Source organism: Camelus bactrianus, chromosome 24 (genome assembly GCF_048773025.1).
Source record: "Camelus bactrianus isolate YW-2024 breed Bactrian camel chromosome 24, ASM4877302v1, whole genome shotgun sequence".
Lineage (NCBI taxonomy): Eukaryota > Metazoa > Chordata > Mammalia > Artiodactyla > Camelidae > Camelus > Camelus bactrianus.
In genome coordinates, this window is record NC_133562.1 from 16062053 (window position 1) to 16077994 (window position 15942).

The window sequence follows — 15942 nt, forward strand, 5'->3', positions numbered from 1 at the left end:
ATGCCTCCAGACGAACTCCTCAAACTCGATGGACAGGTTCCTGTCAGTTAGTTACTTCTAACTAACCCTGGTACCACCAAACTCCCCAGAACAGACTCAGAGATTCATCTGACACACCTGCAGAAAGCACCAAACCCCAAATGGACCTGCGCATCATCTGGTGACCTGAAAGTGATGATTTCCTGGAGTCGAAGCAGAGGACATCTGATAAAATAGCTTTCCCAAGATACTTAGACCAGGCTTGTTAGAAGTGTGTCACCCAGCCTTTGATGATGACATAATGCTTCAGATGATCTCTGATGTCTATGATCTTGGTAACACATGGACCTCAGTTCTCCCTCCTACCACTCCTCATTGTTCAAATGGGACAACAGATTTCTAATCTGTGCCTTTTTCCTCCGACATGAGACATTACTCTGAGGACAGGTCCCTCCTGGCACTGAGGCACAGAAAGCTGCTCTAACTAGAAAACTTGACTCTTGCCCTGTAATGCTTTCAGAGAAGGAACTTGATCAAAAGGAGAAAGTGAAAAAAACTAATAAACAGAAACCTCAATAAAACAGAGTTAGGGTGTCAGAAGGGGGAGCCCTCATGCCCTGTGATGACAGCAGAGCCCAAGGGAAAGAAGAGAGACTCCTCTCCTCTCCTGGGAAGGACTCAGCCAATGAAGGCACATGGTCTCTTTGCTTACTATAACCCTTGCAACTTCCTTTTCCCGTCTGTAAAAGCATTTTCCTTCCCTTGTCATGTGGGGACTTGCATGTTGCTTGCCATGACCACAGACCCCTCACTGCAATTCTCTGCTAATCCTGAGTAAACCCATCTTTGCTGGAGAAGTATCTGGCAGTCTGTCTTGTTTTAGGTCAACACACGTAATCAGTAATGAACCAGCAGTCGCCACCACGAAGATGACAAGCCACAAGAGCAACACCTCAAAACAAAGAACTAGCCCAGAAGTGAGATTGCAGGTTACTCTGACACCCCTCACTGATCACATCAGACTCTCTAAAGCAAGCCTGGAATCAAGCCAATCTCCCCTTCTTTTCCAGAGGCCAGGACCTAGCTGAGATTGTACTGGTATCTGGGGGGTGCAAGCTTCAGACTGAAATCAGTAAGCTAAATTTCTATCAAGCACTCACTTGTATGAAAAATCACTTCTGTAACATGAGTAGAGAATCAAAAAGCAGAATTTTAACTTAAGAGGAAAGTAAACTTTCAAATAATATGACCCTAAATGCAAGAAGGAAAAAATATTCCCTACAAAGGATATTAAATCAATGCATAACTTAGCATCTTTTTTCCATATTTATACTTTATATGTAAGCCCAATTGCTATTTATTCTGCTTTTGGAAATAGAGAATTACTACTTAAAAGCAGTTTCAAATGATTCACTACACACACACACACACACACACACACACAAGCATACATATTAAAAAATATAGCAATCAATCATTCCTGTAATTCATAGTAACATTCCTTATAATTATCTGTTTTCTTTATTTATGATACTTTATATTTCTGCAAATTATATTTATAGAGCTATTGCCATGAAGAGAAATCTCTCTAAAAGCTTCAGCAGCTTAAATATCTCAACCTAGATTAATTAATTCAATAAATTCTCCATAAGAATTATTTTTCAGTCTGGCACTAGAACAACTTGAACTAAGAAAAAAATAGCAGTACTGTATTATTTTCATGTATTTTAAGTCCCTAAGTATATAAAGCTTAAAAAAAATGAGAATAATAACACTTAAGAACAGACTCGGTTTTGGATCTATTCTTACATTTATGTAAAAAAGAAAATAAATCAACATCCTTTTAACCATTTTTGTTTTATGCAAAATCTCCTTAACAACTAGAAACAGTTAAAAGAAAACAAAGTTGTAGAACAAAGAAAGTAACTTACACAACCTCAACAGAGAATCTGGTGTTCAGTCTAAACAAATTTTAATCGCTTTTCTGCTTAAAACTCATCATCATAAAAAGTTAACTACTAAATTTAATTTCCTAAGTAAGTGTTCTGTTATACATCATTTTTTAATGAAAAACATGTTTTATTAGGCTTTCCAACTAAATTAAATGGTGAATAGTAGCTGTTTTTATTGCTGGCTTGTATGCTTTAATAATTACTTGAAACTATTCTTTTCAGCTAAATTAGATGCAATTTTAGTCACATATTTTTTCTACAATTGTATTCACATATACAGACATCAGTAAGAAACTATTGTGTGTGTGTTTTCTTAAATTAAAGCCCACGTGTGCTATATTCAGATACATCAGACAGCAAACAGACTAAAATGTATTAGACTTGCAGAGGGGTGTTTTCAGAGGTAATAAAGGATGCAGCAGGCAGCAATTTTCATACCTAAGAAAACAACTGAAATCTATGGAGACTTGCACAATTTTCACTCAGCAGGTAAGTCAGAAGGTACCACTGACCAAAACAGCATCTGAGCATGAGCTACACCTACATGACTCAACTCTGCTGCCACCTTGACGCTCCAGAACTTCCAAGGAGAAACGTGAGGAGTCTCTTCAAAAAAGAATAGTCTGGAACACTGGCTCCACGCTTTCCCACATCTGACTGTCTTAGTCATCCCACCTGAGGTGGGTCCCATAAATCTGTATTTTTTAACACAAGTTCCCCAGGTAGAAGTCTGTGCTGTCCGCTCAGCATTTAGTCTATTCAAGGACAGAAGAAAAAGTGAAACTGCTACGAGATGATCACTTTACCCACTTGTTCACGTCACAATGAAATTACTATTTTAAAGTTTACTCCCTTCTGTGCTTCCATTCAAAACAAGACTACGGTCATTGTACAAGTGTACTCGTCAAGATACACAGGATTTATCTAAAACAGAGATACCTCCCAATGTCAAAACTATTTTGCTTTCATATTTTTCACATTCTATTTTAAGTTATTCTAGAACTTGAGCTATTAGGTTGGATCAATATGGCAATTTCATATGGTTCAACCTAACGTCATGTTCTTGCTTGGACGTTGGAATGGTACTGTAATATATCTATTACTGGTATACCTGAGAGAGCATGCAGGTTAGGTTTCAGACTACTGCAATAAGACGGGTATTGCAATAAAGCCAGTGACATGAATTTTTTGCCTTCCCAGTGCATATAGAAGTTATGTTTAATCTATACTGCAGTCAATTAAATGTGCAACAGAATTATGTTTAAAATGTACACACCTTAATTAAAAAATACTTCATTGCTAAAAAATGCTAACTATCATCTGAGCCTTCGGTAAGTCAATCATTTTGCAATAGTAAGATCACTGATCTTTTGCATCAAAGATCACTGATTGCAGATCACCATAACACATATAATAATAATGAAAAGGTTTAAAATATTACAAGAAGTACTGAATTGTGGCACGGAGACACGAAGTGAGCAAATGCTGTTGGAAAATTGGCACTAGTAGGCTTGCTCAACACACGGTTGCTATGAACCTTCAATTTGCAAAAAAAAAAAGAAAAATGCAGTATCTGCAAGGCATAATAAAGTGAACAGCAATAAAATGATGTATGCCTGTGTTTAATTCATTTATAATACATTTACAGCTTATAATATATTTATAGCTTATATAAATTATTAATTTTCTCTACAGTTATTTATATACAAAAATTTACCTGTTCTTAGCAGTAAAGACCTAAAGTTCTGCAAAGTTTATTATAATTATTACTGTAAGATTATACATATATGATATATGAGATATATAGACACTATAATCTATTATTTGTATGTAGATTAGCCCCTAAATTCCAATTCATTTTTCTCCTGTTTATCAAAAATGGCCTGACCAACTGAAGCATAGCAAAACATTTCTAGAATACAAATATTATGTGGAAGAAGGGAGATTTTCAAATTCTGGCAAATGAACTATACATTCCTAAATGCCCTTGGAATTATCAAATACATCTTTGAATGAAAAAGTTGCCATGAATATATTTAGAAGCCCATCCTGGTTAGAAGATGAAGTAAATGTTGATGAATGCTTTGAGAACTCCTAACTCACAGGTCCTTCTCCCTCTCTGGTTGTGTCTAGACATTACCACCACACTGTGCTTGGCACATGGGACACCGTTAATGTTTCAACGTATAAACAAGTCGTTGTTCAATACATTAATGAAGTACTAAATACTGCAAAAAGAAAAGCTACATTTAAAAAAAATATGCATTATTCCAATGGGTCAGGAAACAATAAGGGATATTTAACACACTCTCCTAAGGGCAATATATTCTGTGTTGTCAAAACCAAAATTATACAAAATGAGGGCCAAAGGGAAATGTATACGTGTCTTTTTCTATTATGGTTCCTTACTTTTAAGGCTGATTAAGCTGATGTGCAAAGTTGAAGAATGTGCCTCAACTTCACTTTATATTTCTATAATCTTACCAAAAAAAGCAGTAGGGAAAATACAATTTGTTGTGATTTCAAAATACATAAGTCCTTTCCTAATAATAATTGAATAATGTTTCTGAGCTTAATAAAACACAAATATTCCCTTACAAAAATATCACTAGTACATGATTCTGGTATTAACTCAGAAAAGCAATGAAAATGGCTCTTAGAAAAGTATTTCTCTATCAGATGAAATTGACTATTTATTTTGAATTGAATCTTTGAGACTGTCTCTAAATCTGACACTTGCCAGACATCCTGTAATAAGCAACCTAAGACAATAAAAACAAAAGCAAAAATCAGCTGTTTTTAGAATGTAAAAATTCAGAATAAACAATTGATTAAGAAAAAAAGAACACTGGTTTGTGCTAAGTCACGTTCCCACAGATTTCTAGGATCTGGGATTGGACGACAGAAGCCTTAAGTGGTAAGATTTCTACTTAAAATCCATTGAAATGGCTGGCAGAACAAGAACACTTACAAATTGATGAATGTGCACACACCGAGCACCTTTAAGCTTTTTGACCCAGAAATGCTTTTGGAATTCAGCCGCTGCAAAGCCGAACCTGTTTCACAACTAGCCCTTAAACCACACCACAGTTTTAAGAACCTCATGCCTTCATGAGTGACTCAAATGATTATACAACCTGCAAATGATTTTAGCCTAAAGGCATTATTCTAAGATTGCAAAAAAAAGTTTTAAAAAAAGCTTAATATATGTTACTCAAAAATGGGTGAAGGTAGTCAAAAGCTACAAACTTCCAGTTATAAAATAAATAAGTCCTAGGGATGTAATAATGCAGCATGGTGACTATATTAATCATACTGTACTGTTTATTTGAACATTGCTCAGAGAGTAGATCTTAAAAGTTTTCATTATAAGAAAAAAAAATTGTAACTATATGTGGTGATGGATGTTAACTAGACTTATTGTGGTGATAATTTGCAATCGAATATATATATATATATCAAATTGTTATGTTGTGCATCTAAAACGAATACAATATTATATGTAAATTATACCTCAATTTTTTTAAATGAGGGTAAATTACTTCCTATGCAAAGAGTTAAAGTTTCTGTGCATTTTTTATCTTTATATTTTCATTGAGTTAGGGGAGCATTATAAACTTCAAATAAGCAAAAAAAAGCTGAATATTATACATCAATTTTGACACATTCTTTTCTTTACCAAATTCCTCATTCTGGCTTGTGTCTTCTTCACCTTTATCTGGTTATCTAGCCTGGTGGCAAGACATTTCCCTTCTTTTCCTCCTTTTCCCCAGTATGTATAACATAGTCACATCTTTGAAATGATCTATATTTTAAATTCTTTCTTTCCCTTGGTATTAGTTTGCAAGTCTTTCATAACCACAGTGAAATGAAAACTGAAAACTTTTTTTTCTATTTTATATAAATATATGTCCAATAACACATTGTTATACTTACCTGTGTTATATTTCGACATCTGTACACACTAGAAAGTACTTAGGACCAAACGTTTAGTTTCCATCCAACACCACACAGTTGACCCCCTTTACCCATTGAGCGCTCTCCCTAGCCCCACTTCCACGCTGGTAACCCCTACTCTGTTCTCTGTAACTAGGGGTTTGTTTTTGTTTTCTTTACAATAATATCTTAAAGTAATCACTTAGTGTTTAAGAAAATAGAACATTTTAATTTAACTTTCAAAAATTTGCATGGTTCCTATTTTATGAATATTAAACTGCAGCTATTAGAATATGAATTTCTCTCACAGTTTCTCCAAAGATTTCCAACACATCTAATCCAAAGTTGCAGACTAAGGAATTTAACTGCCAAGTCAAAATAAAATAATGCTCTAGACCTATACTGTCCAAGGGAGTAGCTATCAGACACACGTGGCTATTTAAATATAAATTAACATTAATTAAAATTAAACAAAATAAAATTAAAATTTGTCCCTCCATTGCACTAGTCACATATCAAGTACTCAGTACCTAGAATGGCTAGTGACTATCACATTGGACAGTGCAGATACAGAACATTGCCTTAATCTCAGAAAGTCGACTGAGCTGTGTTTCCTAGACTTTCCTCCAATTTCCACTTCTAAACTCCACGATGGCCTCTTTATCTTCATCTCACTGGATTCTTACCCAGACGGTCCTCCTCTGCCTACACCAGCTGTTTTTTTTTTTAACTTGGGGAGATTATGTCTCCCATGGGATGTCTGCAGTATCTGAAGATATTTTTGATTGTCCTAGTTGGGGGGTAAGTAACACCTGCATGCTAAACATCCTCCCGGGCACAAGATTTCCCCCCACGGCAAAGAAAGATGTGTCCATTGGGCCCAGCTTGAGAAACCCTGGACCAGACCGCTCTACACTGAAGCTGCATTCAGGCTGCCTATCCACAAATGGACTTGTTACATCCTAAATCCTGACCTCCTGAGTTCTCCTAGAGATTAATGCACAACACCCACAAGAAAGCAATGCACTCCCAGACCCAGTGTAGGCCTAGGACTCAGAGTTCCCACTGATGAGAAACACACAGACTGAAAGTTTCACTAGTAAAAATTCTTATGTTTACAAAGGCAGGACTTTTCCCCCATTGGTTAGATGAACTGTACCCAAAGTAAATGGTATCACTGTACATTTATTCCTTTGGATTGCGTGTTACTTGAAGGTATTGGGGCTGTGTCTTTTTTGCTGACTATTATATGTGTGTGTGTGTGTACATATCTCAGTATATAAGAAGTTCTAAAAGAAAGGTAATACTGGAGGAGAAAAGCAAGATACAGACTAGTGTAAATGATACAAGCCTATTTGTGTAAAACAATGATGACAAAATCTCCTGAGTGTGTACATCTGTGTGTGAATGTGTGTGTATGCATGTGTGAGTCCAGAAAAGCATAAGGAATAGTAGTTTGTCAGTGTGGGTTACCTATGACAGTGCTATAGTCAGGGTAAAGGAGAAAAGAAAAGCACAAAAAATATGTCAAACTGATGTGACAAATCATGATTATGGCGAAAAGTTATTATATTTTAATCATTTTAAAAATGGAGCATTTAAAACAATGCCAAATGGAGCAACTGAAAGGAAAATGAAAAGCACAAGAAGGTCCACTGAGTCGTACGGTGTTTGCATTACGGAAGAGAAACAGCTGATAAATAAAAATATCATCCCATACAGTGATAAGTTCACCAAAGAATATTAAAATTTAGGTAATAAAGAGGAGGGGAGTTCTGAGCTCAGGAAAGATGTCAGGGCTTGGAGAGGTAAATATGGTACAGATGGTATTGAAAGCCATGTGATTCGATGTGATCACAAAAAGCGAGTACGGAGGAGGAGGGAGTGCAGGGCTGCACCCTAGCACACTCCACTATCTAGAGAACAGGATACGGAAAAGGAACCCACAGACAGGACCGAGGACAGATGCCCCCCAGGAAGCAAATGGTGTGTTGTCCTTTGATGCTCGTGTTGAGGTTGATGAGGACTATGGTTTCACCAATGAATCAGGCAACATGAAGATGGCTGGTGGTCTTCACAAGAGCAAGTGAAGTGGGAGTGGTGAGGATGAGAGCCTCGCTGAGATGAGCCAGAAAGAGCAGAGCTGAGGAAGCGGAGAGGATGAGACAAGCCAGTGAGTTTTGCTGTAAAGCGTGTTGCAGAGGTGGTGCAGAGAAATGGGGTAATGAACACAGGAGTGCAATGGGATCAACGGAGGCTTTCCAAAGAGGCTATTTATTATATCACGATTGTATGCTGATCCTGGAAGAACCTACGATACAGGGGAAAGATGAGGTCATTGCAAGAGAAAACTCAAGGAGAAGTATGAGGGAAAGGCGTTTAACACGGAAGGGACGGCTGAGTTAGGTTGGAGAAGGAGCATACATCAATATATGATGAAAAAGTGCTTCTCCTAAGAGGAAGTAAGAGTTGAGCTTATTCTGCTGCATTTTATTAAATCAACACAGATTTACAACACATCAGCTGTCCCCTAGCCAAAGATCCACAACAGACAACTTCAATCGAGAAAATAAAGAATTTGCATCATGAGAAATATCCTCTTGTTATTTATAGCCCACCATATTTAAGGACTAAAAAAGATGATGGCATAAACAAGTGAAATAAATGAACAAATTATTAATAGGGTGATGTATGTGTGTGTCTACATATATAATTTTTTTAGTCCACGATTCTGGTAATCGTGGAAAACATTTTCCATTAAAAAAATCAAAAGCTGAAGATCTACTATCTTAGTAGAAAAAAACAGTAATTTATATCTACATCAGAAGAACTACATTCTTAGAAATTTCCCAAATAAAAGTGGAATTTTTACTGCAATAGCTACTCTGCTATGTAGCAACTAAAATACGTAGTGAGTAAAATACATAGAAAGTAAAATTTTTAAATCACTGATGATCAATGGTTCTCCTCCTTCCCTGTAATCATGCAAACTAGGTCACCAGCATCTTTTAGACTCACCTGAAGTGGAAACAAAAGTCCCCTCACCTTTTAAGAGACGTTTTGCGTGTTTACAACTAGGGATTTCTCATTTGACTACAGAAGCAGAACACTAATGGCAACTAGAAATGCACGATCTGTTGTAACCAGTTTTTACTAGCAAGTGTCAGAGAAAGTAAGGAAGGATTTTTTTCATTATCAACAGATGCAGGCAAAAAACCACAGAGTCAAAAAGTTTGTGTAAATTTGTTAATTAAAGGAATAATAATCTGATTTTGAGTAAAACTGGCCAACGTCCTTCTATTTATGACCCTGAATTTTCATCCACAACCACCCAGGTTAGGGTCCTTTACTTGCATATATAATTTTATATTTACAAAGACAAAAATCTACAAAGATAGTCTGCAAAGATATCTGAATATATTAGACCTAAAGTGTTAACTACCAAGTCTACTTTCTCTTTGCATCCAGTTTTCTTGACCTTGACCATTCTATCAAGAACAATGGATGACTCAGGAATCTAATGGACCCAGGAATGAGAGACCCTGATCTTTCTTTCCTTTACAGCTTCAAAATCCCTGCAAAAATAGTCTTACCCAGCAAATCACTCCAGTAAAACTGTACTCTTATAGAAGTTGTTTTTTTAGTTACAACTTGGTCTTGCAGAAAATTAAAACATCCAAATTAATCTTTTGATCATTTTTTAAACTCTTAATGCAATCAGGAGAATAATAGCCCAAGAAACCAAAGCTAGAAAACATTGCAGAAACCCAAACTATATCGATACAACTCATTTTAAGTTCTGAGAGCAAACCATGGACAAGCTTGGATTTTACAACTAGTATTTGCAGTTTTAAGCAAATAAAATAGTGAATCTAAAAATAGTCAAGTGGATAATACCTGAATCCACAGAAAAAAGTCCCCATAGAAACAGATAAAAATTAACACAAGAATAAGAGGTGGTGGTTGTTTTAATAAATTCTGACTCGGGTTATTGCTGATGTTTTATTTCTTTGTTCAATTGGAAAGGCTTACCATCTTGCTGGCCGTGGAGAGCCTGCGGACTCTGCATCCTTTCCTCAAGGTTGGAGCTAAGATCAGAGTTCACGGCTGACATCCGTGTTGAGTCGCTCATGTCAAATTCATCACTTTCTATTGAACTTTCATCCTGAAAATGGTTTTAAAATATCATCAAGTATCATAAAATAGAATACATTCAGATAATGACCATTTTATCTCTAAGGTCAATTAGAGTTTAGCCAGTAAGTAAGCTTTTGCAGAACTCAGTAAAATATATTACACATTAATAGATTCTTGAAATAACAAATAAGGGCATAATTTCTCCCTTTAAGAGATTTCAAGACTTGGGAAGATTCAATGGATTTATCTACAGGCAGATGTCAAAGGTAAAATAATGTGTTTAGGAAGGATGTAGTTGGGGAATTATCTGAATGAGAAAGAGCGGAATTTTTTTTTTTAATGAGCAAAAAACTTCTTAAAAGAGTCATTCATAAAACACAACATAAAAAGACATACATGTTGTGGTTTTTTAAATAAATGACTTAATACATCATTGTAAGCAAAAATCTTAGGCTGCAGTAAGAAAATCTGAACTCAAAATTTTTCACTGGTAAACAGGATGGACTCTAATAACAGACAAACTTGCATGGCTAGATTCAAAGTCCACATTTGTTGAGAAAAGGTAATCTTAGCGCATCCTTTCTTTCCTAACAAGGGAATATAAATTGCACTGCAACCACAGAAAGTTCTAGGTACAAGTGTACAAGATCCATTTACCAAAAAGCCAGTTCATCAAATGACTAAATTACCTAGAGGCAACTTTGCCAAATGGACAATCCATCAAAATCTGTCAAATACTAACTTTAACCAAATCTGTGATATGTGGCTGTTACTCATTTCCCTGAAGCAAACTCCTTCTGGAGAACTGATTTTTGGATAAATGGTGTGCTTTTGTAGGCAGACAGGCCTGAGAAACCCGTGTAAAGTATCGCAAATGTTTGACTGAAATCGCCAGGTTTAACGCCACTCCGCACATGCTTGATCTGAAAGGTTAATGTTCACGTCCTAGTTAGCGGCAGCAGTGCTGCTATGCGTGTTGTATGCTATTTATGTTGTAGGACTGGTGTTAATATTTGTTCACTCACTTTATCTTCATCACAACCTGTGGGTTAGGTACCAGGGTTTACCCAATGATTACAGATTGAGAAACTGAGGCACAGGGCATTTAAGTAATTTATCATAACGTATCCTATCATATCATAGTCTAGAACTGGGATTCATTAAAATATCACTCAGGCTTGAAAAATAGCTTCTTTGACTAGAAAATCTGCCTTGGCTTCAAAAATGACATCTTGGTATCAGCAAAGAAGCTGCTACGGTTAGGGGACAGGAGCGTTCTAGCAGACTAGCAACTGGCACTCTCATCCCTGGGTCAGGCCCAGGTGGCTCTGGTGTTCGTCCTTTACCAATGGTCTGATCATGTCTGGTATACTGAGTGGCACCAGCTACTCATTAATTCAGCGAGGAAATGCCCCCTGTGAGGCCCCTGGGCAATCTGCCACGCAGCCTTCTCCCGGCAGCATAACCTCTCTCTTGGTACATTATGTTTTCTCCAAGTCTAAATTCTAAGAAAATCCTAAGCATCTGAATAAATATATATATTCAAAAGAGAAAAAAATAACAGAATTCAGTGTGCACAGCACTGTTATCAGTGTGTACCACATACAAATACACACATATATATGCACACAAGCTAGATGACACAGATATCCATTGCATATGCTATATATAGTGCCTGTAATATACCACTTTAGGGCACATTCTCTGTAGCCAGACTGCCTGGATTCAGATTTATGCTCTGCCATCTATCAGACATGTTCCCTTAAGCAAGTTATCTGACATTTCTGTGCCTCAGTTTCCTCACCTATAAAATGGGAATAATAATAATATCTGTCCCATTGGGCTGTATCATGCTTGAAAGGCTATAATACATTTAGGGCAGTTAATACAATGTCAGATACACAATAAGCATGAAACTGTTTGATATTATTATATACAATGTATAACAAATTCTATAGTATGTAAGAATCATATTTATTACATTGTATGAACACACACAAAAATCAGTTTAAATATGATGGTAAAGATGATCAACATGTGTTTATAAATAGCCGTGAATACTACATATAGTCTTTATAAAAGCTTTTATTATATATACTACAAATAACTGAGTAGATATAATCTAGCAAAATATTGTTTCCATGGTATATGTGTGTGTGTGTATATATATATACACATACAACTATCTGAGATATATGTATATATATGTTTGTCTATATGTTTATGTGAAAAAGTATGTCTGTGAGGATATGTGTCTGTATGTTTAAAGAAAAGCTAGACAAATCATAAGGCAGCCATCTCTGTCCTACAGAACAGTTATACAAACTGCTTTAGCACATATGGCTAAACAATATGAATTTTTCCACCACTAAACGATGCTCTCGTTGGCATACTTTTTAAGACATGTGGACAAGAGATTAAAATGATGATGTAACCTAACGTATCTGTTCCATATTTTTGTAATATTAAAAAAAGAATCACCATTTTAAAGAATTTATCATAAGTAAACTAATGATTATATTTTAAATATTTTCCTTCGTGATTTATGAAACACAATTCACTTTTCACAATTCTACTCCTTATCAGAATATCATTTATCCAATTGCTTACATTTATAAAGAACTTTAATGAAACTAAGTATATGCATTCATTCTGCAAGTTCTGATTATTGACTGATTAAATTATCTTTTAAGAAATGGTGGCAAAAGTATATAAAATATAAAATTGTGTTTTTTAAAGGTATAAATGCAAAATAATGCTAATAACTCTAGGAAGAAATTAACTTAAGATTTCTAAAGATGAAGAATCAGAAAACTTGATTGATATATTAATTGATTTATTTTATCCACGATCAGCTGTAGCCCATTCATCTAAATCCTTCCCTCTGAATATTTTTATATGACAACCAAAAAAAGAAATCTTCACATCCTACAATGTGAGCTTATTCCTTGTGACTAAAATCTCATGATAATGAAAGCCATGGCCAACCACCACAGAACTCTGCTTCCCTTGAAAATTAATTTTAAAGAATTAGAACAAGTACTTTACTGCAACACATAATTTCCTTCCCAGTCTTTTCCTTTTTTAAAAATGACACTATTTATTTTTTAAATTTTAGTAAGGAGCTTTATTTCTATTTTGAGAATTCCTTGAAATTCAGATTCCTGATCTGTTTCAGATTTCATTTTAGTTTTCAAGTTCTACATTTTATCTCTAGAAAGTCTCTACCGTATACCTCCTGATTCCCAACGCTATTGCCCAGATTGCTTAGAGACCCTATTCTTCCATTTCCTGAATGATGTAATAGTTTCCGAGTTTATCTCCCACCTCCAGTTTCTTTCCTAGCATTTCTGTTCGTCAACTACTGCCAAGTTAACCTTCCCATTTCAGAACATGCCACTTCTCTGCTCATAAATTTGCAGCCACATCCAATGCTTAAAAAGTAATGTGTAGGCTACTTAATCAAACATTCAGGGTTTTCCATAACACTGCTTGAAAACCACTCCCACCATTCTCAGCTTCCATTGTTTTTCACTTACCTTATGTTCAATCAAAGGTCTATATTATAAGCTTTTCTATGAAAAGCGTCACCTCGAATCTTAATAGCAATGCAATAAACATCCTGATACATACACTATTTCGTACATCCGCAGTACAAATTTCTAGTCAAAGCACATAAATAACTTTTTAAAATAATTATTGCCAGACTCTCCCCTAGAAAGGTTGTTATGGTTTAAACTTTCATCAACCATTTATAAGAAGATCAATTGATCTTACATTGGATACAGAATTTTATAATTTCAAAGGGAACCCCATTCCTGGCCTTCTTTACTTCCCTTAATAGCATTTCCTATCATCTTATATACATATTTTCATTATTTACTTCCTTTATTGTCTGTTCCCCCTAACCCCACTAGAAGCTTAATAAAGACAAGAATTTTGTCAATTCATTCACTGTTTATCTCCATTATCTACAAGAGTGACAGTCACAGAGAAGATAATAAATATGGGTTGAATTAGTTGAATAAACCCTCATTAAAATTTAAATATAACTTGTCACTAAGGAATATTCCATTTTAACACGACTGAACTACCTTACCTAGCCCACTTTCCTACATTTCAACAATCACAATTTCTAAAATTTTGTAAATAACCTAACATCATTTATCTGAACTTTTAAGACAATGTATGCCCAATTTCGTGTTTTCAAAATATAAGGATGAGTTATTTTCCTAATAGAGTTATAAATTTGAAACGATCTATTTCTCTTACGTGAAACATTTACGATTTCTTAGAAGACAGAAGAGCTTAGCAGATGTGGGCTCAATTGCTGGCACAAAGCTGATCTTACTTTTTGGCCTAGAAATAAACGTATCAGTATCTAAATGAGTTTCCTACAAATAATCTGACAGCTCTAACTAGTTTATGAGTTTGTTTTTTTTTAATTTTCAATTATGTGATGAATCATGAAATAATATTTTCATTCTCAGGGATGGATAAACAGTAATATTTTCTTAATTGGCTTTCTTATCATTAAATGACTTTATTTCCAATTATTGAATCATTTAGATGTCGCTATCTGGTAACATGGAACCTGATTCTGCCACCGCACTCATACAGATATTCTTACAGAGTGTCCTCTTAATCAAATCTTTTGAGATAAAACAATTTTATAAATATACTTCTGAAATTAAAGCCACTCAAATAAAGAAAACAAAAAATCTAATTTGAGTTTTATGAATAAAACTAACACAATAATTTTAAAAGAATTTACGAATCCTTCACCAAATAATGCTATATTTAAAAATAAATATTTAACCTCATTTCCTGTTGTAGAGAAATTTCAAAAAGGAGGGAATGTATTAGTCCAAGAAACTTCTCCTAATATAGACAATCTGAATGTGTGTATCGACTAATGGCTACTCGCTAGTTAATAAGGATTTACTAACCCCTATTGTTGTAAGTCTTTGGGGGAACACACACAGGGTACCTTCCCAACTTAGTCTCTGCCCTAGAGGTGTTTCAACCGAACTGGTGAGTTAATTAGCATGCTAGAGAAGAATATTTAACAAATACGCATTTAGTGCTTAATATACGCCAACAAGCACATTGCTACAATCTTATGCACAAATGAAATAGAATAATTTGGAAAATCAAAACACCTCTAATTAAGAAGAATCACCCCAAATTGTAGAAAATGCAGAGAAGTAGATAAACAAATACATAGGATAACGGCTAACTGAAAAACAACTTTAATATATACACAAGATTGGGATGGTGGGGAAATGGTTATACTTGAAATATCTATTACGTTCACCTTTCTGATTTCCAGATAAAACAGCCTCAGTGCTAAAAATCTCCCTGGGTCCACACTCTTCTAATACTTTCCCTTGGACCTTCTAGCACTTAAATTAACCAAGGCCAGTTCCATGGTGGGCTATTAAGGAAAATAAATCTTTCTCGAGAATGAACAGATTCCCTCACAGCACTAAGGCTGACAGGGTAAGTCAGGGAATCTCTGTTGAAGACTAGAAGTTTCTGCCTGTTTCTCCGTCTAGGCAATCCTAGTGACATTCCTGTCATTAAAAAAATAAATTACTGTCTTCCAAATGCCGTCACGCTTAACACGACAGTCACGGCTATCAAACTGCATTCCGACGTGTAAGTGGTACAAACGTAGGTACTTCCGTTTTACCTCGTCCTGCTGGGAGTTTAGCAGCTGCAGTTTCATGTGCTTCATATAGGCCATGGTGATTGGCATGTTGTAGTCAATCATGCTGGTCACCAAAGTGGGAGGCTTTCCATTATCTGTAAGGAAACATTTTTAAGGGGTAATGAAAGTGAGACTGCATTCTACCTGTAATTTCAGAATGATCCGCTTCGCTCACATTGAAATAAGATTCTAGATACCAACTGTTTAGGAGATTGGTAGCATCAG

The 15942-nt window shown here is 35.4% G+C and overlaps 1 protein-coding gene across 3 annotated transcripts in view; it reads right to left on the reverse strand.

Moving 5' to 3' along the window:
* NOL4 (nucleolar protein 4) overlaps window positions 1–15942 on the reverse strand; it is a 241090-nt gene that overhangs the window by 156707 nt on the left and 68441 nt on the right. For all 3 annotated transcript variants that reach the window (XM_074352219.1, XM_010946869.3, XM_074352220.1), the window contains 2 exons: window positions 15700–15812; window positions 9900–10032 (listed from right to left, as the gene is read on the reverse strand). In XM_074352219.1, coding sequence (XP_074208320.1) covers window positions 9900–10032; window positions 15700–15812 — 246 coding nt within the window. The remainder of the gene's footprint in view (window positions 1–9899; window positions 10033–15699; window positions 15813–15942) is intronic.